Source organism: Equus przewalskii, chromosome 13 (genome assembly GCF_037783145.1).
Source record: "Equus przewalskii isolate Varuska chromosome 13, EquPr2, whole genome shotgun sequence".
Lineage (NCBI taxonomy): Eukaryota > Metazoa > Chordata > Mammalia > Perissodactyla > Equidae > Equus > Equus przewalskii.
In genome coordinates this window covers 17,459,844-17,486,888 of record NC_091843.1, presented here as the reverse complement: position 1 = coordinate 17,486,888, position 27,045 = coordinate 17,459,844, and the positions used below count along the sequence as shown (strand labels likewise).

At 36.8% G+C, this 27,045-nt stretch overlaps 1 protein-coding gene across 5 annotated transcripts in view; it reads right to left on the bottom strand.

Moving 5' to 3' along the window:
* The window catches only part of GABRB2 (gamma-aminobutyric acid type A receptor subunit beta2), a 249,823-nt gene that overhangs the window by 148,805 nt on the left and 73,973 nt on the right, over positions 1-27,045 (bottom strand). For all 5 annotated transcript variants that reach the window (XM_008517149.2, XM_070569094.1, XM_070569097.1 and 2 more), the window contains one exon: positions 16,942-17,162. In XM_008517149.2, coding sequence (XP_008515371.2) covers positions 16,942-17,162 — 221 coding nt within the window. The remainder of the gene's footprint in view (positions 1-16,941; positions 17,163-27,045) is intronic.

The window sequence follows — 27,045 nt, the reverse complement described above, 5'->3', positions numbered from 1 at the left end:
TTTCACAGTTAGAGGAAATGAGCTGAGTTACTGTAAATTTTCAAGAAAACTGACGAGTTGGAGAAATAAGCAAGATCTGTAGTACAAGAGGAGAGTTCTCCTGGATTTATAATTGTGACTCCAAAAGTCACGAAATTAGCGTTTTTTGAAAAGAGGTGAGATAATATTTGGAACCAATTTTAGATTTAAATCTAGACCTGTTATTTCCAGCGCTGTGCCACTGGGGATATTATTAATTCCTCTAACTCTCAGTTTCCTTTTCTATAACATGTGGATAAGAATGTCTATTGTACAGCAGTGCTGGTGAGAAATCAAACAACGTGATGTCTAAGAGGGTCCCAGAGTAACCACTTGCAAATCCTGAGTGAACTGCTGTTATCATCACTATTTTAATCTGTTTTAGACTCCGAAAGACGTCAAGAGGAAAATGGTAGAATATTTTTTAAAGAGAAAAAAAAGAAGGGATCAATTAAAATTACTATTGCAAAAAAGACTGCAATTAACGCTTTGGACACATGCATAATATGATGACTGTTTATATTAAAAGTAAAAGTAATGTGATTTATATCAGGTGTAGAACAGCAAATTCATATTTATACTTTCCTTTTACATAATTAGCAGGAATTCTCCATCAAACAGTAGCTTCCATGACAACAGGGAACATGTTAAGTATACCTTTTTCGTTTGCCACAACAATTAGTAAAGCATCCTACAAAACTATGAAGGCAAATCACTTAACAATAAAGAGTAGTTTCTCAATTTCCTCTGCACAATCTTTATACTTCTTTCTCTAATAATGGAGTTTTTAAAAGAAGAGGTGCAAAGCAATGAGAAATATGGCACTTTCATCCTCAAGATTCGTTTGAAAACAAATATCTAAGATTAGTAATTTCCCAAGGTGAATGTGCAATCAATTTTCTCAATTCTGGAAAATACTATTTTATATTTAAAGCATCATTAGGGTAAAATTTGATTTAATTAGATGTTGAGCTGGTATCATTTATAAGACCGGTGTTCCTTAATTATGAAATGTTCAATAAAAATTTTGGGAGTGTTTTATCTGTCTGAAGAACTGGGCCACGTGTTCTGTTAAAGGAACAAGCTATACAAAGAATAACACTTTATAGGGGCTAAACTATTGGACCACAGGCTGAATTTTACCAACTTATTTCAATTGGTCAGAACAGGGCTTTAAAAATATGAGTTTGAATACCTTTAAGGAGGACATGCGTTCTCCAGTTTCTCTAAGTGCCCATCCTTCCCTATGACACCTTTCCAGACTCTCTCACTCAGTAATCCACCAGCCCCAGTGGATGTTGGAGTTTGTGACTATGGCTCTCAGATACTTGATGTGCTCCACAGCAGATACAAGCAGTCCAAGAGCAGAATCCTAACAAGCCTTTAAATATATTGGGCTGATCATCGCTCTTTTTCCCATGAACATAAGAGTATCTTGGAATTAGATGAACATATACTGAAGAGCTTATTCCATATTTGAGTCAAGTAACTCTTTTGCAGGTTAAATGGATAGATTTATGAGTTAGTGGTGCAATGAATAATGAGGGTAAAAAGCAATGCTTTCAAGAGATCTCAGAGACAGTGTACAGGCACTCTATCATTCAGAGTCAGACACATGCTGTCTAGAGGTCAGTTTGGTCAATAATTTTTTTGTAAATTATAGTAAGTCATGTTTTCGTAGAAAGGTCAAAGGGGCAAGAGAGAGCAACTGTTATAGTTTCAGGAATCAAACACACCTGGATACAACATTTAGCTCTGCCATTACCAGCTGTGACTTTAGAAACACCTAATCATTCTGTGGTTCACTTTCTTCTTGTGTAAAAATACCTACCTCTTGGAGTTAAGGCATGTAAAACATTTAGTATAGTGTGCCTAGCACAAAATAACTACTCAACAAATGTGAAATAAAATGAATAACTGTGTGAGCAAATACATGAATGGAAAAAATAAAGAATTATGTAAACAAATAAAATATCATGACCAAAAGTACAGCTTGGTGTCAACCTGAGGAATGAATTTACAATGATATATCCAGTCTTATGTAGAATCTTCTACCACCAGAACACTGAGGCAGCCATTGCTGGCCAGTGGCCACATGGAAAGCTTAAAGGAAACTAAACTTTGCTATTTGCCATTGGGAATTTTAGCTAAGAGTACCAGAGATCTCCTCCTATCAGCACAGACAGAGCAACAGAGAGGTATGCCCAACATCAATGCTGAGCAATCTGCATGCAGCACACATAGAGCATCACTGTTTTGCCGACCTTCAGATTCCACAAGCGGCATCCACTCAGTGACCACTACCTGGGTCAGTTCTCAAAGAATTCCCAGCACTGAAACTCATCTGCTCTACCCTGCCATTGCACTCCTTTTTCATTTCTCTCTTCTCTTTTTGATCTCAGAGTCCCCCTCTCACCCTGTGACATGTTTCCCCATCTGTTCACGCAGATGGTGCTATCCAGAGAAGTCAAAAAGTCTGGTGTCCCCAAATTCCTCTTGATTCAGTTGGTTTTCTTTACTGCAGAGCAGTGGGGAGAATAAGTGAGGAATTGGAAGCCACAGTCTAAGGCACAGAAAGGTCACAGGTCCTATAAGGAATACATTCATGTTCAGTGGCTGGTTAGAAGTGAATGCTGTCTACACAGGTAAGCCCTTACCTTGACAAAACTGTGTCTTCTGAACAAAACTACATCTGCAGTAGTTGACAGTACCTGGAATACAGAATTAAACCCTGCCCTCCCCCTCCACCCCCGCCGGATCTCAGCAGTCAGCAACTACAGTAAAGATCTATTGTATATTGGCTCCATGTAAATTTTATACTCTTTTCTATCTGTGCCTAAGGAAACGGAAAACTTGAAAGGCCAAAATAGCTCTCTGAAATTATAGAAGTTTGTCACTGAACGGTAGTAATTTGATTTCACACAATTTAAAAATACGACAAGAGATGAAACTGAGCCAAGCATCCTACTTGGGATGGAAGAAACAGACGCCTGAGCATCAATCGAAAGAAGCAAAATCACAAAGAAAGGAAAAGTAACCGAGGAAAATTGCCTCTTTCTTGTCTAGGATGCCTAAGATTTTCACCATAATATAAAGTAAACATGAAAACTAAAACCTATCCAGTGGCACAGACTATACTCAGCCTCTTAGGTGATTTCAGAATCTTAATTTTCCCCAAATTAGAACGTCTGATAATCTACATTATTTGGAACTTAGCCCCTCAGAAGAAAAGCACTGTTTTCTTAGGGCTAGAATTTAGGAAAAGTGTAATGTCACTCCTGTGCAGAGATTCCCCCCTTTCTTTCAATGCACATCCTTGCCCAACTCGTGTCACCCACGCAGTGGACATAGATTTTATATAGATGCTATCAAATAAGGACCAGACCTGTGGTTTGTCTCAGCCCCTCATCAGGGGGTGATAATTAACTGTGTAGAGACTGAGTAACTTAACAAGGTTCCGTGAACTAATCCTGAGTGAGTGACATTAGGGCAGCAAAGAAATATGCAATTTGTTCACATACTAAACTAGCTAAGAGAGAGCCAATTGGGGTGGGGGGCAGTCCTTCTCATTATCACACTACGAGCCTCTTTTACATGGGCATACAACTGATCATTCTGTTCCTTATCTCTAACTTCCCCAAGGAAAAATCAACCCATGATTCCAACCAAATGGACTAAAATACTTAGGACTTGGGAAAAATATTGTTTCGAGCAGGTCTGCTTTTTTTTTTTTTGCTTGAGGAGGATTGGTCCTGAGCTAACATCTGATCTGTGCCAATCTTCCTCTACTTTGTATGTGGGATGCCACCACAGCATGGCTTGATGAGTTGGTGTGTAAGTCTGCCCCTGGGATCAGAATCTGCAAACCTCAGGCTGCCAAAGTGGAGACCCTGAACTTAACCACTATGCCACTGGGCTGGGCCCTGTAAGTGCTTCTTTTCCCCACACAGTATAGTCTCCCTTCACTTCTTCCACTGCTTATCTTGCTTCCTATCACACAAACACAGAAAACACATGTGTGTACCCATGTACGTGTGTGGGCATGCACATACACACTCATTCTGAAATACAGACAAGATAGTCCAAATAACATAGAGACATACTCTACGCTAAGCAAAGAATACGGTGTCTCTGCTCTGCAATCAATGAGAAGCTACATACGTTTTTAGTCAGAAAATACTTGATTATCATGAATAAAAGAGAATATCCTCCTTTAACTCAACCGTAATGAATTTTCTGAGGCGTGTGTCTGAAAAGCGCTAGCTCTCATTAGAAAGTGTTTTCTCATTGACTCATTCTGTGGTAGAAGGCTAACATGGGTCACCTACATTCTACCTCGATGCAATTCTCTCCACCTTCACATCTCCATTATCTTTTAAAACACTGCACTGATTGCAAATGATAAGCCAACATTAGAAAACACCATGCCAATGGAAATTTCTACACAGTCAACTCATATTTGTATTAAGTCACAATTTGGCAATTGCTGATCCTTTATTTATTTTAAAAATGCCTTCCTATCATCTGTTGAAATTGATATCACCTCGAGCACAGGGTCATTGCTAATGCCGCTCTCCTCGCTAACAAAGAGAAATGCGCACAGAGGTGCGACAATCAGAATTTTTCACCTCATTAAAACATCATAATCTTTGATAATTGGTTCCAAATGATATCAACTTGATTTTATGCTTCTCTTTCTACTCCTATTAATTTACTTCAGTATGTAAATCCATTGTTTAAAACAATTAGACACGATTTTCCATGAGTTTCCCGCATTGAGACAGAATGATAAATCAATTTGAGATAAACCCTGCAGGGGCCACAGATCCCATTCAACTGACACCCAGTCAGGTAGTTGGGTTGATAAAGTAGGAAGTGCTGCGGAGAAGTTCCAATTGCTCATTCATACCTACATTCATTCAACAAATATTTTTTCATTGACTTTTCTGGGACAAGTACTGTTCAAGACACTGGGATACGGTGGGGAATAAAACAGAGGTTCCCGCTCTCACGGAGCTTATATTCTAGTCAAGAGAGGCCGCTAAGAATAGTAAACAAATGAATAAGGTGTTTAGTTGTAAAGAACATAAAGTGCAGCCATGTGAAAGAGAGGAAATAGAGAGCTCTGGGTAAAGTAGTGTTACTTAACTGTTTTCCTGTGAGCACATGAGTTTGTTCTGCCATTAGGATCACGGTGTTTCTGTTCTTTCTAACTGGAACACTCATTCCTCAGGACTCTGTTCTCGGCCTCCATTAACAACATCTTGGTTGAGATGTGCCCTCCTAAAGTAGGACTCCACTTCTCTCCTCTCGTCATTCTTTATCAGATCATTCATTCTGTTTAATTTTCTTCAGAAAATTTGCAGGCCTCATATTTATCATTAGCTTTCTTTTTTGCTAGTGGTGTATATGTTTGCTTCACTAAGTGTGAGCTTCCGGAGGTAGAAACTATACCTGGCTTGTTGTCTTCTGCAGCCCCATTCCCACCTAGAACAAGAGCTGCTTACTCCATAGTTGACTGGATACATCGATGCCTAAATGAGGTAAAGGTCCAGCAATTCACGTGACTACAATGTGCCTGTTTCATTAAACATAAATTAGAGTTACCAGTATTTTCTCAAGCTTCCTTTTGGAACACTGCACAGACATTCCTAATATTAGGTAGTCAAAACAAATAATTGCATTCAGCTGTTAGTCTTGTGAAAATTCTGAGAATATCTGTGTCTGCTCTGCCACCCCCCAGTCCATGCACTGTGTCATTTCTCTGCATTAAACCTGCTAAGACATGAAGCACATTGGAATCAAACAGACTTGGATTCTATTCCCAGCTTTGATATTTATAGTTGAGCTGCTTTGAATAAGTTACTGAATTTGTCTAAGTCTCAGTTTCCTCTTCTTTAAAACGAAATGATGTTAACATCTGCCAGATGGGACAATTTGGGGATTAGAAGATACAATGTGTGCACAGTACATGATACACAGCACGTACCCAACTGATTCTGACTATTATTATCATCTTGGTAACTATACTAACAACCACAACCACAACAATAATTATTTATTGTGTACTTACTGTGTGCTAGCTACTTTACATGGGTTATGTTATTTAATTTTTACCATGTTCCTATAAATTAATGATATTATTATCTTTGATTTAGAGTTGTTAGGCAACTCTTTTTAAAAGCCACAAAAATCTATAAAAACAAACTCCAGAACTTGGCTCTTTCCTACTATCCTATCCTACCTCTCTCATCTCACTATTGCATCTCTTCTTTCCCCACTAACCTCCAAGTTTTGAGCTTCCATTTTTGGATGTCTCAATTGTCGTGGAGTATCCCCAGCACCCAACACAGCGTTAGGACATAATAAGGATTTACCACCACCATTCCCTCTTGTCAAACATCATGCCATGCTAATCATGATGGGAAACAGCAGAGCGGGTCATGCAGCAATCTTAATAGCAGCAATTAATCCTCACAAACAATATATGCCAAGCACTTTACTAAATGCTTTACAAGTATTCATTCGCTTCATCTCCCTAGTAATCCTACAAGGTAGGGACTGTAAAGCCCTATGTTATTGCTGAGGGAGCTGAAGCTCAAAGAAGGAGCACAGCTACCTAGTGATAGAGGAAGACATTGAAACAAGGCAGTCAGATCCCAAACGCATGCTCCCAACACCCTGTGCTACTGCTACTCCAATGGTGTTGTATTCTGCGGCCTCACTTTGCGATTATGTAAAACGCACAGAAGCCTCCCAGTATTTTGATGCCAGAAGAAGTTTCAGTCTTTATCCTGGGCTTTTCAGTAGTTTCCCTCAGTTGTGAGTCTATTACAGCTGCTAAAATACAGAGTCCTAATTATTTTCTCTTTTATGGCTAGTGGGAACAATCTAACATGGAATTAGTATCTTACTCCAAAGATTTATTGCCATTGAACATTTTGTTGCCTTTTATTCTGTTCATAAGAGTACAGATAATGAGCTGCTTCTGAGCGGTAAAATAGCTTGAGCATTTCATAATATGGTGACTGTGATTTGAGCCATTAACCTATTATACTGGTTTGGCTTTCAAAGGGAAGGCTTTCTTCATGTGTGACCTCCAGAATCCAGAGGTAGGGATAGGTTAGAAATCCTCCCTCACCACATGTTTAGCAAATAAAGTAATTAAAACTTTTACCAAAAGTCTTTTAACAAAAAATTTTTGGAGTGATTTCCAGAGGTTGGGTAATTTTTCATCTCCTTCCTTTTTCTTCCTCCCCATGGGGAATAAGACTGAAATAAATCTCAGTGAAATAAATCTTTTTTACTTGTTCCAGAAAACAAACATAGATTTTCCTCAGTGTGCTCTGGGATCTTCCCCAATAGTCTGGTGGGCAAAGGTACTTTTCCAGTCATCTGAAAGTTCAAGGCATGGCTAATGGCTCAGCACTCTCTGCTTTCCCTTCCAGGATGAGGGCACCGATGCTAGAGTTAGGGTCAAAAATCTCAATGACACAATGATGTCTGTAAATCCTTGACACGAAAGTGTGCAGGTTACTTGGGTAATTACTTCCTGGATTATGAAGCAAGAATTCAGTTTCTTCAATCCAGCAGTAAAGCCTGTGGCCTTTAGAGTTTCTGGGAGCCACAGAAACCACGTGGCCTCCTCACTTCCACTAAGGTTTTGTATCTTTGTGTAGTTCAATTTAGACTTAATCTAATCTTACAGCAGTTGCTTTTCCCTAGCTTGCAACCCTCTTAAAATTCCACAATATGGCTGTATAATTCTGAAATAGAAGAGAATTTCAAAATCTCTATCCTCTAAATTACAAATTACAGTGCATATTGCTTTTCCTTGAACTTCAGCATTGAGAAAAGTGAAACAAAAATCATTTTCTGAGTCTAAATAGTTGCATAGGAGAAAATCCTTAAGGAATAGCTATGGGCTGGCCGAAAACAGTGTATAGGTCCCTATTGTGGAGTCCTTTTTAAGACTGAGAGAAGCATACCCCTCTATTTATGAATGGTGCCTATGACAATCTCTCTAGAGGGGAGATGGATGACTATTAGAAGTTTCTTTCAGGAGCCTTGGACATACAGGCTCTCCATTCTTCTCCTTCCATCAACATTTTCAGTGCCTGCTTTCTCAAAGAGTCTTTTGCACCCATCCACCTGGACGAAGGGTGCATTCTCTCAGACCCTGGGGAGGAGCCTGAGATCATGGGTTTTGAGTTCAATTCCAAAGGCAGAAATTCGCTAACCAGTTACTTACTTTCCCAAAGCCTCAGTTTCCTCAACTGTAAAATGGCAATAACAGTAGCCTGCTTCACAGGATTGTTTACTGTAAATAATTCAGGGCTTGGCAAATAGAAAGTACTCAATAAATGTTACTACTACACCTACCTTAATTATATGTGTCCATTTATATTCGCTTTGAACAGGTCTCTGTGTAATTAAAACCCTATCATGACTGAACTCATTACAAAGACAATCTTGTCCAACTTTGCATTTTGCCTATTTGCCAAGCAGGTGTCAACAAAAGCTGTTAACAAAAGTCACTGATTTCATGAAATCAGGGTAGTGCAAATGACACCAAATGTGACTAGAGAAAACTTTAAACTAATGCTGAGGATGGCTGGCATTATTTCAAGGTTGATTTTCGGAAGCCCTTTCTGTTTTCTTCAGTTTTAACGTAAGACAAACAGAAGAAAAAAGTTTCTGATTATGTATATATATGAGATCTCTCTCTCTCTCTATATATATATATATTACATACACATATACATATATATGATACATACATCATACATGTCTACACACAAATACATACCTATAAATGGAGAAATATGTATATTTCTACCTATAAATGGAGATATATACAGATACACGAGTATATATATAATAGCAACAATTTTAATTATCCACTAGGAAATACTTTGCTTAAAATAAAACAAAACAGAACAAAATGATGATCTGGCTTCTCTCCACGCTAACAGCATTCTCGTGACCCAGAGGGTTCTCTCCTAATGAAATCGGGAATATGCAAGTGCTACCTCTGAATGTGCTGTGGGTAGCGATGTTGTATGTAGATACATTCATGAGCCTGTGAATAATGTGACCTCAATGGTTTTCAATGCTTCTCCCCTTTGCAGACAAGGCCCACTTCAATGACATCGCTGTACCCATTCTTTGGGCCTGCAATACAAGATCCATATCTTTGTTGGGAGTACAGCTGGCTTTTTCCTTGCTTTTAAACCCCTGGAGTCTGACCATTCATCTTTTCTACAGTGGTCCTTTCACATCTTGGATCTCAGTGCTGCCACATCCAGCTATCATTTGACCGAAATCTATGGACACAACAATGACTAGAACCCCATCTAGCTGGCAGAAAAGGAGACCCGCTGATTACTGGAACATGAGGAGTTAGCAATATTTAAGAAAAAAGAAATTAGGCAGACTTTCTTTTCCTCTTTAAGTGTTTTTAAAGCAAATTCAGCAAAACATTTCAACAAAAAAAAGCCCTGGATTATTTCCTAGGGACACGAAATGCAGACTGCCTCCGTTTCTCAGGTCTGGAGGATGGTGTAATTCTGATTCTTCTGTTTTCAGTTTGGATTACACTTATTTGCTGATGTCAGTCAGACAATGACAACTCTAAGTAACCACATGATTCCAGCAGCAGCGGTGGAAGCAGCCACAACAAACCCCGGATTAGGAGTTAGGAGTTTGGTATTATAATCTGTGCTTTCTCATTAATTGTCTGTGTGATGTTAGGCACAATCACGTCTCTCTCTGAGCCTGCCTCTTCTCTTCCATAAAAAGAAGGAGGTGAACTTGAAGGTGTCAGAAATTACTTTTAAATACATTTCTTTTTAATCTAAATAACTTTATCTTATGGGGAAAAATGATGGACAAAAAACTTCTTTTAAAAATTACTGACAGCTATTTAAAGGGGATGTATTCTATAAAACTATATTGCATGCATCTTTTTCCTCAGAGTTGGAGGTAGATGAAGATGACTTTTCCTGCTTTAATTCCAGAGAATAAGGTCTCACACTCTGGCCAGGAGGACTGGTATTCTTAATAAATTCTCTATTGTTCTGCTGACAAAATATATTCATTCAATATCGCTATGAAAATGAATTAAACCAATGAGGAAACCTGAGTTAAAAATTGATACGTTAATGTTTGATAGACTACATTTCAGTATGGGATGGCTATTCAGTTATTCACTTGTGTGATATCCTGCGGTAAAACTTTAGGAGTACAGGAAGAAGATAAAATTAATAAAACCCTGCCTGTCTAAATTCATTGCAGGCTAACATTATCCTTTGCAATTTTCCCAATGACAGAACACACATAGCAGGAGGTGGTGGAATTGCCTTCTGCTTCCTGCTGAATCTTTCTTTAAGAATGTGAACCTTTAATAGAAATGACACATTTCTGATCTAATGTTACATGTGGGACGTGTATAGACATGTGAAGGCAAGGCCTCCCCCTCACATCAAAAGACAAACAGCTATTTTTAGATGGATCAGCTATTACCGAAAGACTAAGAAAGCCATTCCTTCCATAAGAACCGCTCTAATAAATCACCAACAGTACACCTCCTGAGCCATTATTTAATCAATGAGATTACAAATTACAAGAGTGCAAATATAACACTATAAACTGTGCCACGAACAGCCTTGCCTGTTTGTTACTAAAATATTAAGCAAATTTTAAATAGTGGTCATGCATTTTATAGACATAATCACATATATATCAAAACTATAAACTATATCCTATATTGGATAAAGAAACATATCTCAAATATGTCTTTTAATGGTTAAAGAATGTTGGTGAGAATAGTTTTTAGTGATTAATTCTGGGTGGTAGGATGAAAGCTGATTTTATTTTCATAATTTAACAGTATTATCTAAATTTCTTAATGTTAAATATGTATTACCCACTAATAGGAAAAGTGTTTTGTTTTAATTATGTTTGTTAAAGAGTTTTTAATAATGTGATAAAATTCTTATGATATAATGTTAATGACTTGGCATAAATTATATGCAGTCCAATTTGAATTCAAAGTTTCAATAAAAATATACACGGTTATGTTCACAAAAGATGCCATCAGTTGATAATTCAGGCTTTCTTGTGTATCTTAATGTAATGATTTTGTTTTTTCCTTCTTAATTAATCAGATTTTTTTTCAAGGAGATAAATGCAATTGCCAAAGCACCAAAATATTGTGTTAAGTATTGCTCTATGCATAATGAGGTAGAAGTCATAAAATATATATTTTATGCCATATATTAGCAAAATCACAGGAATATGGGATTTAAGGACTAGAATAAAACTTAGAACTCATTAAATGAATAATTATAAGAACCACTAATTGTAATTAGAATGCAAGTCTCCTGATTCTCTTACCAATGCATTCATTAGCTTTTGAAATCTAATAAATATCTCCTTTTTAAGTCAATAATGGTCTGAATGATATCTACATAACATTCTTTATGATGTCATGTCAATACCAGATTAAATCAGATTTTTACCTGCCAGTACTTTAGCTAGGTTCATTGAAAAATAATCCTACATTTGAGTGGGTCAATTTTATTTTGGAATAAAACATAGTTAATGTTTGAAATATTTGCTTTGTAATTTCCTAGGAATTCTTCTGCCTAGTCAACTGAAAAGTCCTTTGTCACCAATGCTACAGCTCAGTTACTGCCAAGAAGATATTCCTCCCCACCTCCAGCTATATCTCCTGACAGAAATCTCTAAATAGTATCGTAAAAGACAGGAGGTATTTGATTTTATGATCAAATTGGTATAATTGAGCTATCAACCAGCCAAGAGTGGAGGTGAGAATCTATATTCTTTTATAGCCACAAACTGTAAATTTAAGCTTGAAAAAAGCATTATTCATAGTTTTTCTTAATTATTTCTGTATCCTGTAGATCTTTAAGTAAGTTGAGAAAATAGACAAGTGAGAAGACATCATGAGAATAAAAGGAAAGGTTTGGTTTAAGAGATTAAATGAAAATTACTGCCTGCATGCTACATGTGAGGCGCTGGGCTTGGGCCTACAGAGTGCCTTTTAGGCTGCCATGGCCATGGGGTCTCAAGCCAGGCACCTGATTTCCTTATTCTTGACTTCATGCTGCCAAATGCAATGGCTAAAGATCACTGGCTCCACTATAAGTTTGTGTGCTCAACTCTGACAATCCTTTTAAGTTTTCTTTAGTAGTCCCTTTTTCACTCTAGACATGCCTGGCCTAGACCTTTCCCATTCTCTTCAATCCACTTGCTCACTCCCACCCTTCTTATTCTAAACAACAGATCTAGTGTCATACTTCACAGAATCATGAAAAGATATCTGGGGATAAAATTCTATAATATAAACCTCCTGCCTTGATATTTAAAGCTTTCCCTGTCCCAGCCTTCTATTTATTTATCAGATATCCCCAGTATCCATTTATTATTAAATAGTAAGTAACACTGAATACTTACTATACCCCAATTAGTATGTTACTCTAAATAAATAATTTCATTTTCTAGTGTGATGTTAGATTATAGATTCTTTGATGTTCATTGGGTTGTAAAAATAAATTGGTATACTCTAATTCATCCTCTCTTTTTTTATATATGAGGAAAGTAAAACCTGGAGAAGATTCTCAAGGTTCAATAAGAAGTCAGTGACAAAGTCCAAACTAAGACTCAAGTTCCATTATCATTATACTTTGTTAAGGAAGTTGGTTGCGCTGCCCAGTTGTGTCAATTTCTCTCTCTGCACAGCCTTAGAACTCTGTTTCCTGTACCTCTGAATTGGGTATCAACCTGAAGAGCAGTGGAATAACTGACAGTAAGCTGCAACCTGTGCTTTTGGTGATAGGGAAACAAAACTCCAATCAGAATGAAAACTGTTAAAACCTAGCATATAACAATAATGCCTAAAACATTTTCCATATTTATAAATCTCAGTCTCCATTTTCTGAACTCCCCAAGGCCAGTGTAGTTTCATGCCAGCTTGTCAAGTATCTGGACGCTATCTTTAAAACTCTTGCTATTCAAAAACAATATATCAGCATGAGTAGATTCAGAGCTCCTGCTGCATACAGTCAGAAGCAATGGGCACACCCTTGCAGGAGGACGATTTCACAAAGAGGTTATCAAGGTTGTAACTAAAGAGCTCTGACCACTCCTCCTTGGGTTATGGTTTAGCCTGGTTGTCTGTGGTCATGGATCCCACCCACTGAGCCTCACATCCTCTGAGATGAGATGACCCTGTTTTCAGATACAGCTATTGAAAGCAGATGTCATGTATAAATGATTCTCTACCTCCAAGAGATCGGAAATATCATTCTTTGGCTGCAGACTTATAAATCTTGAGTGATATTACGTAGATAATAGAATCAGAGATTCCTAGCTCTCTGAAACATAAAATGTTTTCCTTTTCCAAACTTTATCATGAAAATTTTCAAACATACAGATAAATTGAAAGAATAACACAATGAACACTTATATACCCACCATGAACTTCAACAAGCATTAATGTTGTGCCTACTGCTTTCTCTACATTTATTGTTTTAACACCTAAAAATTTCACTGAAGAAAACTACAAAAGAAGCTTACTCAGATCCTCTGAAGGCCCTCCCCGTCCCACTCCGTCATCCCTGCTACTGTTTGCGGATCTCTACAGGAGGAGAGTTTAAGCACTTTGTTTCGCTTTGAACTAGCATGACATTGAGCTCAAAGGCCTTGTTCTATCCAATTTGTTGGTCACTGCCTTGACATTTTAAGCTTTCCCTGTCCCAGCCTTCTATGTCTAGTCTTCACAGTTGCCTTTCATTTGCCTTATTCAGATGGATGAACTTTGCCATTGCCAAATTCTTCGTAATGATCTTGCCTGTGCCCCAGGATTCCACACAGCAAAAATCACCCACTAGTAAAATGGGACTGGTGTGAACCTCAGCCTTGAAGATGCACCTTGCATAGAAGACCCAGGCCTGTTGCTCTTTAGGGACTTATTTTATCAATCAAGAACAAAGTCTGTATCTATAGATCTAATGAAAGCTGTTTCCATTTAATTTTTCTTTATCCTCTTTTTCTTTTCTTTTCCTGTGTGCTCTCAGGTGATCCCTACAGATCTTTATTCCCATCTTGCCAGTACCTAAGGAGCAGGACAGAATGGTGATGAAGAACAGTATCTTTGCTTTCAAACTGTTAAGTTTTCCTAAGCAGTAGCTGTGTAACTTTGTGCACAAGTTCCTTAGTTTCTTCATGTAAGATGGAAAAAACAATAGTGCCCACTTCGTAGGGCTAAAGTCTTTATTAAATGAGATAATATAAGCAAAATTCTGGCACAGTGACGAGTAAAAGCTAAGTCCTTTAATGAGTTCTAGCTACTGATATTAATACTATCACTATCTTGAGTGTTGTTTCACTGCGGCCACTATTGAACAGACACAAGATAGATTTCTTACTAGACTGTCAGCAATAGAGAAAGATGGGATGGGGGTGGGTAAGTAGGAGGAAAGGCTAAGTAGAGCTGAATCAACCCTAGCAATGGTAATTTTAATTGAATTCCTTTTGCTTATTTATTGCAAATGAACCTCCTGGAGTTGAGAAGGGAATATGTGATCTACATTAAATTTCCAGCCATGAAAAAAAAAGTTCCACTATTTATCAGTAAAAACTGGAATGAGACATTTATAAGTTTCCTGAAAAATCTTATCAATTTCAAATTCAGAATTAACAAGACAACTGATAGAACAATCACAATTAATGAGCCTTTTCTATCCAGAAGTGCTAACGTCACGCATGTCAGACGTGTTCACGAACCTGCATGTTTTGTCAACAGCTCTTGCTGGAAGTGGGGATGGGAGAGCGAGGATTTTTTACTGTCATGAGTTTGAGTTACAGCAATGGCGTCCAGTTGGTCTTAACGATAAGTATGAACAGTCATTAATTGTTTTTGTCTGATTATTGGCTTAATGATATAAAGAAGCCATATTTACCATTTACATTGGTCTTCTCTTTTCCCTCTCAATTCCAAAATCATTTGATTGTTGATTTTTCCATCCATTCGACTTTGTATGTGTGCATTCAGAACTCACTGACAACCTTTACTGAGTTTATTTACCATGTAGTTGTTTTGTCAGTACTGAGTATACAAAAGAAAATACAACTTAATCTCTGCTCTAAAGGTGGATGTTCCAAGGAAACAGGAAGAGCTCAGGATAATTTCTGCACAATTGCTGTGAAGATGAAATGATTTGCTGGACAAAATGCATCCAGCACTGGGCCTGGTGCTTAGCCAGAACTTGTCACCTGCCAGTCCTCTCCCTTCTCATTCACCATTGAGTGGGTGACAATTTCTATGCCTCCTTCTGCCTTCTTCAGGATTCTGACCTCGCTGTGTGCTTAGCTCTTAAAGTGAACTGCAACCTCTTTTCATCCCTCATCTCTCCCACTGCCCACATGGTCACCCTCTCATCAAGGTCTCTGTGATGCCATATGTTTTGTATTTGATTCCAAGTAATAAGTTTAGCACAATGTATCTGCTGACACAATTCTTTCCATTAGTGCTTTCACAATTCACCACTTTGGTGGAATCTTTGCAGACACTGCCAGTCAACTTATTTTCTCTCTCTGCTATTTCTCTATTTCCTAAGGCACGTATGTGAGCAGTGCCTGTATCCAATTCATCTCTTTACTTCCAGTGGCTGACACAGAATACAAACATGCTGTCTCTGCCCATCCCCGTCTCTCCCCTGATAGCCAAATGCCATTTTCTCTAAAAATATGATCATCAAACAAAGAAGCTGGTTTATAAGAATCTAAGACAATGTGCCAGTCAGATACATTGAATGTCATCAAAGTGAGATATAACAGATAAGAAAAATGTGGGAATGAGAAGCATCCCAGTGTAGTGGTTAAGAGCTGTGGCTCTGAACTCAGATCTGAGTTCAAATCCTACCTTCCCAGCTTACTTTCTGGTGATCTTAGGTAAGTTGCATCAGCCTCAGTTTCTTCATTTGAAACTAAGATCATAACAGTTTCTAAATTATGAAGTTGTTGTAAGGATTAACTATAATGATGCATGGACAGCACTTAGCTCAACGTATGACTCCCAACGTGTTCAATAAATAAATAATAGTACTATTATTATCACTGTTATTATGATAAGGTAAGTACATATTTACATAAAACAGAGTAGATCAGAGGCAATAGAACATTTCAGAATTTAGAGTTTCTTCTTGATAATGCAGAGGAATCCTTTACATTGTAATGTTTTCAGAGTAAAATAGTTATCTTTTTTTCAGGAAACCATCTATTGCTTCTAATACAAAATAAACCTTAAAAGAAGAGACCGTCTTATTTTACAATTCATCCTCACCCCAAGAGCAGAACATCACAATTCTTTTCTGACTCAAAAGTACATTTAATAGTGTAAATTCATTATTAATAAACACGAGATAACGACTTTATTTATTTGCAAGTCTGATTGCTCCTTGGAGGGTGAGAGGGCACAGAAAGCCTTCCTGTCGTCAGAGGACCAGACCCAGTTCACGCAGCTTAGGAGCAATTTATGAAACAGAGCATCTGCCTCGTTCAAACAAGTATTTGGCATTCACAATTTTTTTTTCCATTGTAAGGAAAGCTTCCATTTTAGCTATTTTGATATTGTTGATCCATACTCCTTAAAAAAAGCAGCTTTAGGATCAGCAGCTGACATTAGAAGATAATTTAGAAAAACTTAGTCTTAGCTGGGGCTAAGTCTCTTTGCAAACATTCTCCCTTAAGCTCTCAGATGTCTACCGGATAGGAGGTTTAACTGCTTATCACAGAATTGAAGGAGGAGTAAGGAAATCACCGCAATATTGCTTTCTAATAAAAAGCGAAAACAATCTTGTCCAGGAAAAGTTCAGTTTTGAAACGGATGCTACAGACCTGAGGCCATAAAGGACCGTCCCATCCGGATGCAGGCGGATCATGCGGTTCTTGACGGTCACTCCATGCACAAACGACTTCTTATCGTTCAGGAAGTAGGTATCTGGCACCCAGAGCTGGTCTGCCACTCTATTGTCCAGAGTCAAGTTTAGAGGTATTACATTATATGACAGCCTCTTATCTCTCCAGGCTTGCTGAAAGTACATTGTCAACGTATAATCCTGTGAATGTTAGAAGAAAATGGTTATTTTGTACTGAAACAGATTTGGGAGCTAGGCAAATGCCTCATATTCATAAAAAGAAGAAAATACATACAGCCACACACTATAAACATACACCATTCACATACAGGCAAATATGAATTTACTAAACCCATTTTTACCGAGTACCTACCATGTTTCAGGCACAATTTATTTGTAGGCACTGTACATACGGAAGTGAAGAGAACATATCCTTGTGAATTAATATATATTATTCAGGAAGAAAGACGGTAAGGAATAATTACTTAATAATTAGTTCATCTTTCCCAAAGTGAGGTACACAGGATTGTTTTCAGGTGGGAATAAATCTATTGTAAAAAGTGGTTAATTTGTTGCAATAGTAATTTTAAGAGATTGTCAGTGAGAATCCTAACTGGTCAAACCAAGGTGAGTTTCCCAGGAGAGGTGACGTTTACAGTGAGACTTATGTAGGTTCCCAGCTATCTAAATAATCTTAGCTCAGTCAGTACTTCACAAGAATTTTAATCCCAGGATTATGCACCAGCAGGCCAGCCTCTGAGCTTTTGAGAAGCAGTGGGCTGCTAAAAAGTGAGCACTGGCCTTGGAGCTCCAGCGCCAGCATTTTTCAACTGTCTCTAGGATTAAATTTGTACAACTTCTTTTCATTTCAGTTCCATTAACTATAAAAAGAGCTTTTAATACACGCCTAACCTAACCAAAGATTATTATGCCAATTAAATGTATAACTCAAATGCAATTTGTGAACTACAAAAAGCTACATATTACAATTAAAGCATTTACATATATATTGTGACATGTTTTATCCATTGGAGGCCTATGGGTACAATGTAATTGCTCTCCCACCCTCATTTGAATGACTAAATGAAGGACCAAACATTCATTTGAAAAATATAATTACCTTTCTACTTAAAAATGAGTTTACAATGCCCTACTTGAGGGTTTTTAAAAAAACTAAAATCATGTGGTAATCATCTCTGCAACTTGAGAGATAGCACAGCCCTAGGGCACAAACAGTGAATGAACGAATGAATCAATAAACATCCAATAAGGTATGCCTATTGCATTTCTGCACATATTTGCATACTTTTGTGCATAAGATACACACTTCAGTCTCTGAAATGCTTGAGTTTTTCCAGCCCTTGTTGAGATTTATACATCATAATTTGGTTATGTAATTTTCAAATACAACTTGTAAGATATTATCTGCTAAAAAAAGTTGAGCAGTTTTCATAGGAAAAGTACAATCTCTCACCAAAAAAAATTTAAATATTTTCCCTGGTTTCACAAATATACAAATTTTGACCTCATTCAGAAGTCAGTGTAGGGCGGGCTTCTGAATGAGAAGTGTAGAATCCAATTTCTAGTCTAACAAAAAATATATTAACATCCTCAAGGTATATCAAATAATTGTAGGTGAAATTTACTTTAGCGGATCACTCTAGTCAGTACTCTGGACTGTTTTGCAACGCTCTGATTTAGTAAAGAATTAGTCTTAGGATCTCTAGAATAGCATCTTGATTTATAATAAAAGCAACCTTGAAGACTTATGAATTATGTAACCAGAAAACAGAAAAAGGACCAGATACATTTTCTGAATGTGTCTATGTTACAAATAGCCTAAAATGTAGGACATACGTAAAGCAGTCAATTTATATTGTGCTTGAGAGAACACATTTTGTGACTTCCAGTTCTTGGAGATGAAATGGAAAATTTGATTATTATTTCCATTAGAAGACAAAGCTCCTTAAGCTTCTTGGATAATAAGCCCTCTTAAGATTTAGGGGAGATAAAACTGCTTGGAAGGTGCTGGAGTTTATCAGTCAGCTGAGATGTGTTTGGACACAGGAAATTGTATTCTCTTCTGGGCTAAATAAATGGTAATATTGTGAGATCCTGTGTCATGTGCTAAGTCCTTTTATTTGTCAGCAAGGAATGCCTAGTAAGAAATTCTCCTAAATAGACCCTGTTGATTCTGCTAACTGTCGCATCAATTTTCATTTCATTTATTTGTAAATGACACATCATGACACTTTCAAGAATGGAAGAAATTCTTGAATCTAAATAAATGTTCTTGGACTTAAAAGAAAAAGTGGATCTGTGTTCTACCCTCTCTCCAAGGCCTCCATCCACCCAAGATAAATCCTTTGAACTTTCATATAGAAAGTATATCCATCATATTAAACAATCCCACCTTTGGGAAGCTGTCTCATAATTGGTTTATTCAAACTGAAAAAAAAAACCCAAACCAATAATCCACTTCTGGGGGCTCCACAATCCATGGCATCACCATCCCAGAAGGACTTAGATAATCACAACTAAAACCAATTGACTCTCAGTGCTGAATAAGATGGGGTAAGCCCACTATAGGCTCTCTCTCCCACTGATTACAACCGAACAACCTGGAAAGACTTAAAAAATAAAATAAAACTAGGGGCTGGCCTTGTGGCATAGTGGTTAAGTTTGCATGCTCCACTTTGGCAGCCCAAGGTTCGCTGGTTTGGATCCTGGGTGCGGACCTACACACTGCTTATCAAGCCAATATGTGGCAGGCATCCCACATATAAAATAGAGGAAGATGGGCAGAGATGTTAGCTCAGGGCTAATCTTCCTAAAAAAAACCCAAAAAACAGCTATGTAAGGACTGTGACAAGTAAAAAATAGGCAGATTGGGGAAGGGATCAAAACCTGAAGAAAGACCATTCCATTGGTAAGTTTATTGTTTGTTTTACTTTTTTCCTCTCTCTTTTATCTCCTTAACACACACACACAGCCAAAAGCATAAATAAATAAAGAGGTAGACCATGTTCCTGGCTTTGAAAAGTGAGGCTTATTAAGATGTCAATTCCCCCAAATTGATCTATAGATAAAATTCAATCCCAATCAATATCTAAGCAGGAATTTTTGTAGATATGCACAAGCTAATTCTAAAATTTATGTGAAAGCAAAGGAACATGAATAGACAAAATAATTTTGAAAGAGAAGAGCAAAGTTGCAGGACTCACACTACCTGATTTCAAGCTAACCTAAGATAGTGTGGTAGTATGATATTGATGGAAACATAGATCAATGAAATAGAAAAACCTAAAAACAAACCCATACAAATATGCACAAAGATTTCTTACAAATGTACAAAGGCAATACATTGGAGAAAGCATAATCTTTTTAACAAATCATCTGGATCACCTGGAACATCTATACATAAATAAGTAAATAAATAAATATCTCGTCTAGACTTAAATGTAAAATGTAAAACTATAAAACTTTGAGAAGAAAACTTAGGAGAAATTCTCTGTGACCCTGGGTTAGGCAAAGACTTCCTAGGTACAAACAAAAAAGCACAAGCAATAAAAAAAAAAAATTTGATAAATTTGACCTTAACAAAATTTAAAACTTTTGCTCCAGGAAAGACACTCTTAAGACAGTGAAAAGACAAACCATAGACTGGGAGAAAACATCTGCAAATCATGTATCTGACAAAGGACAGGTCTTAAGAATATATAAGTGTATAAAGAATTCTCAAAAGTCAACAAACAACCGCATAAAAAATAGGCAAAAGATGTGAACAGACACTTAACCCATGAAGATATATAAATGGCAAATAAACACATAAAATGATGCACATCATTAGCCATTATGGAAAATCAAATTAAAAACTAAAATGAGATCATACTATACACTCATTAGAAAAGCTAAAATAGAAACATTAAAAAACAACTGAAAATTCCAAGTGCTGGTGAGGAAGCAGAACAACTGAAACTCTTATACACTGCAGGCAGGAAGGCAAATTATTAGCCACTAGGAAAACAGTTTGACAGTTTCTTATGAAGCTTATATCCATTTGACATATGACCTAGGAGTCCTGTTCCTGTGCACAAACATTTACAGTAGCTCTATACTAATTGGCAAGACTGGAAGCCATCTGGATGAACGCGCTTCAGCAGAGGAAGAGATAAACTGTGGTGCATCCATGAAATAGAATGCTACTGAGCAACAAGAAAGAATAAACTATCGATACATTAAACATCACCAATGGCTTTCAAATACAGAAAGTTAAGTAAAAGAGGCCAGATTCAAAAGGATACACATTATTTGATTCCATTTATATGACATTCTGTACAAGGTAAAACTATAGTGACAAAGACCAGATTAGTGGTTCTCTGGGATCCGAGATGGGGGAGAGGTTGGCTGCAGAGAGTAGCTTGAGGGAATGATTTTGGGCTACAGAACTGATCTGCATCTTAATTGCAGTGGTGGTTTCAGGACTTTAGGCATTTGTCAAACTCATAGAACTCCACCAAAATGAGCGCATTTTTCTGTATGTAAATTAAAAAAATAAAATTTAAAACTGCTTTTAAATAAAACATGGTCTCTAGGGTCAGATACACGCAGGTTCACATCCTGGTACTTTGATTGTCCCTCTTCTCGTGACCTTGGGTGAATCCTCTCAAGTCTCTGCTCCTGTTTCCAACGCAAAAGATCAATTAAAGCTAATTAACTTAGGAAGTGGGGAAACAAGAACTGCTTTGACATCTGGCTGAAAAAAGCAGAGTGATGCTACAAAATAAGTCTCCTCTGTGCATACAGGGGGGCATATGGCCCCACCAGGATGGGCTGACAAGACTATCACTCAATGGTTATAGGCTCACAATTCCCTATTTGTACTATGAGGCAATTGGACTAGACAGTGTCCAAGGCCACCTCTAGGAATAACATAACCCCATTCTAAGAAATGCTTTGCTGGCTTTATGTTCAAATGTCTCTTGTCATTTTGAAATCTTCTAAATGTCTGAAATACTTTCTTATATTTGATTTTTGCTGTCTTTGTAATTTCTTTTCTAATACCAAGATTCAAACTTTTCCTGTTTAGTTGGCTTAGTGTTCCAGAAAATAGTATGAAATAATTTGTGTGTATATGTGTGTCTTACATTTTTTATCTTTAGTATTCTGGGAATTGCTCATTCATATTCTTTGAACATTTTTCTGCTAGAGTGTTTACTCCTGCTACTGAAAATTTGGAGATATATATACAGAGAAAGAGAGAGAGATGGCTGTCTATTCATATAGAGAGACATATATCTATATATCTGAAAGTTTCTTTTTTTGATATTTTCTTTTCGATTTCTTTTTATATTTATTTTAACTTTATAGTTTGAAACAAAAAATAGTACAGGGAGTTTTCATATACTTTTTACACAGCTTCCTCTAAGATTAACATTTTGCATAACCACAGAACAGTATCAAACCAGGATATTAACATTAATATAATACTATTAACTAAACTACAGACTGTATTACAATATCACCCATTTATTCACTAATGTCCTTTTACTGTTCCAGAATGCAATCCAAGATCCCATCTTGTAGTTAGTTCTTACAGTCCTTAGCCTCCATCAATCTGGGACAGTTCCTCAACCTTTCCTTGTCTTTGATCATGTTAACGCTTTCGAAGAGTATTGGTCAGTTATTTTGTTGAATGTCTCTCAATTTGGGTTTGTCTAATGTGTGCTCATGATTAGATAGAGTTTATACAGTTTTGGCCAGAATATCACCAAAGAAACAGTGTATCCATCATATGAGGGGTAAATGATGTTAATATGTTTTATTACTGGAGATATTAATTTTGAACAGTTGGCTAAGATGATACCTTCTAGCCTTCTCCACTGTAAAATTATTATTTTCCTCTATAATCAATAAATATCTTGGGGTAGATACTTTAGAACTATGGAAAGCAATAATGTTATTTGGCTGATTTCTATAATTACTATGCTTTTGATTTTTACATACTTTCAAAATTTCTAGTTCTCTCCATTCACCTCAATCTGAATCAATGTATTCAGCCAGCTGACAGTGCTTAACTACTAATGAGACAAACCAAAAGATGTAAATACCAACATAAGCCATTTAAGGTGTTCTGTCATTAAATAATGAGAAATATCTTCTTAAGGATTGTGCTGTCTACCTACTCCTTTCGCAGACTAGTGGCATTGTTCTGATCACAGGTCGTTCCTGCTTCCAGTTATAGACTTTCACTCTGGATTGTGGTACGACATCTTACTCTGGTCTCGAGCCTGCAGGTTGCATCTGAGTGGCCTGTATTCCCACCAAGACTTGAATCACTACTCAGCTACAAAGCTTCAGCATCCTCCCTACCTTCATTTATCTCTATGGTTTTCCACATGCTTTTTTCTTCTCTGGACATGTCACCATTTCTAATCTATAGAGCTTTCCCTTTCTTCTTTCAAAGTATGGCTATGTATGTGGAAAAAATTATAAAAGTAATTATGTCACTTTCCCTATCTTTATGTCTTTCTCCCTATTTCTCCATTTGGGGAGAAGACCACGGGGTAAGGGGTTGGTTTCACATGTGTTTGGTCTGTCATCTGAAGACATAAAGACATCTAACAGTTTCTTTCTTAATGATCAGGGTAAGGTTTATTTTCATTAATGATAGCGTGTGGGTTTAATTTGCTTTACCTATCTGAACGACAGAAGCTTTGAAAATTATTGCTACTGTGCTAAAGTCTTGAGCTTTGGTGATTAATCTTTTTCTTGAGGTATTCTAGATAAATAGTTTGGTCTCCAATATTAGATGTTTCAGAGAAATATCTCTCTCTGTTCAGCCTTTTATAATTTTGAAAGAAAATAAAATTTTTAGCTTCATCTTGATTACCCCTTGCTGAAATAACAACTGAGTCTAATATACTATCATTTATTATGTTCCTTTAATTTACACTAGATCAAAATGGAGGTTTTGAGTTGAGAATCTGAATTTCTGGCTTTTATGAGACAGGGCTAATGTTTCTAAGGCAGTAAAATCTGTGATTTAGGAACTGTGAGTGCAAGTTCAATTTAATTTAAATATAATGCAAGTTTCATGTGAATAAAGTTCCATCATAGTTTGTTCAACATAGGACATTTATAGCTTTTACTATCATTCTGGGCATAGTCTTTCAATTGGGGGCATGTTTAGAAAAGCCTTTCATTGTTTTTGTTTGGCATTTCCACTTTTCAAAAATGTGACACAAGAGACTTGAATTCCAAAGGTTAGGATGCCAAATTATTTCCCATATTAAAAACTTCTGTTTTTGGCCCCTCATGGGAGAAAAGACATTACATCTGACATAGAAATTATTACCTAAATAAAAACCATTTCAATACTTAGTAAGTTCATACTAAGTACTTTCTCACCATCATAAGTTGTCACCTCCTCTAGAACAAAGATTGTTCTTTATTCCTGTGTGTGTAGCCAATATTGTGCACAATTTCTGGTAAATGGTGGAAACTACCATTGCCTGCCGAATGGCACAAATTTCCTAGTGAACACTTGGGAATATGCCCAGAGGTCTACAAACTGTGCATACCCTTTGGTCTGATATTTACAATCCTAGGGATATTTGTAGAAAATAATTAAGCAGTACATTTTGAAAGCTTTATCTCCAAATATTACAAGTCTATTACTTCTGTCTCCCACACTAACAATTAGTTTAAGACACCAATATTTGTGAATGATTGTAACACCACTGTTGCTGTCTCCTTACTTCTAACCCTTGCCATCACATGGCATGAGACATGTAAAGCAGATCACACATCTCCTTTGGTTAATATCATCCAAATGGTTTTCATTGCACTTAGAATAAAACACAAACTTATTACCGGGGCCTTTAAAGTCCTGCATGATCTGGACTCTGCATGCCTTTTTGATCTCAGCTCCTATTACCTCTTCTCTTCCCTCACTTCAACTCATTAAGCCCATCCACACTAGCCTTTTTTCTGTTTTACAAATACTCCAAATTCCTTCAGCCTTATAGACTTTGCCTTAACAATTAGCTAATTGGAAAAGCTATGTCCCCAAGTGTGGTTGGCTCTTCCTTGAGACTCAGAGCTCAACTCAAAGGTCAAATCCTTACCTGACCATCTTTCTCCCAACCCCAGTGGGCCCTATCACATCTCCCATTTTTATTACGTTTATAGCACTGACCTTTTTGTTTTTTCAACTAATCATATTCATTTACTAGTTTACATTTTTATTTTTCATCTCTCCCAACTATAAGGTAAGTTTATGAAAATCTGAAGCATTCTCAAACTTGTTCATCACTGTATCCTCAATCCTAAAAGACAGCTTAGCACACAGTAGCAATAAAAAGCTATCTAGTGAAAGATGTGAAAGAATGAATGAAAGACAATGCACAGACATTTATCTTCCCAAAATACTTACTGCTGTATTAGTGATAAAATAAAGAATTAGTGAAGACTAACAACATGAAATTGAGTAAATAACGCAGAGTACAAAAATATAATGGAATATATGCAAGAATTAAAATAACATTGTAAAAACATTTATTGACATGAATAGATGTTCTCAATATGCTATTAACATATTATATTATTATCTTTTTTTAAAAATACTGAAAAACAATATGCACAATATGATCTCATTTTGGAAATATATAGATATATATGGGGAAAATGTGTCTAAAAGAAAATATAAATATTGACAGTGATATTTCTGTGTGGCGAGATAACAAATGATTTCCAAATCTTTTGGGTTAATCTACATATTTTTCGTTTAGTAAGTATTAATTACTTCTGCAACAAAACTATATAAATAAACAATTCCTTGTTGACTTAAATTGTAAAAATAGAATCTAACATTACAAATATGTCTTTATTCTCTGCATATTTTAGAGCTCAGCATGAAGGAAAAGGAACTATGCTCAGAGTCAAAAAAAAAAAAATGAGAAACCCTCAGCCTTTCAGCTTGTTATTAACAAAGCACATATCTCCTTTGTTTTGAGCAAGGGGTTTTATCTAGAATCACATAAGAAATAAGAGCTTTAAGTGGTCAACCATTTTTCCTTTCCCAGGGAAGTTTCACATTTAAGCTGTCATTGAGAAGTGAAAATCCATCCCTATTTTCCCCCCTAGACCCCAGAAAGGAGATCCCAGAATCTTTTTCTGGCACTAACCTCAGTCTTCTTCACTTTCTCTGGTAGGAAATTTCATTCTATTTCTAACATAAAGCCTTCATATCTCTTTCTTGTTTAATACTTAGAGGAGATGAACACATGGACACACACACACACACAAACACACACCCTTGTTCACTCTCTCTCTCTCTATGTATATATATAGCACCCTCTATATTACAATAGAAGACCAAGTCAATGAATTCCTCTACAAAAGCTTTCAAAGAGACTCCATTGTTTCTGAAATCCAAAGTCCTTACAAGGGCTCTTCAGTCTATTCTACTCACTTCACATCCCTGCATCTGTTTCCTCACCCAAAGTGAATGAAGTGAGATAAAATAGATGATCCCCATTTAAGAGTCTCAGATGTTTTAGGATTGTATGTCACGCCACTTATCTTCAATTAATCAGCTTGCCGAGCTTTTTGTTTGAACTAAACTTTTCTACCTCTCCAACACATTTTTATTCCATTTTACTTGTTCTTTTTCCCATGTCCCTTCTGCTCTGCCTCTCCAATTCTTGCCCATCCTCCAAGCATTCATGAAGACCTCTCCCACTTCTCCCTCTGCCACAGTACATGTTCATCCCGAGACTTTCAATGCAGTGGTCTGTAGCATCCTAAGCATGGTTGAATTGAACTGTTACCTCTTGTGATTATAGAGGAGGAGGGTAATCTACACAACTGAAGTGTACTGTGTTCTCTTAAGTCAGAAACCATGCCATCACATCTTTACAAAGTGATCCACGCATCTTGCCTTTAACGTAATTGATCCTTTATGAATATTTATTCATGGACACTCTAAAGCTTGTTCTCACTTCTTCACTTTTGTTTCATGGGTTTCAAATTTGATTCTTTAAACCCCTTTACTAATCATTATTCCTGAATCCCCAGAGGA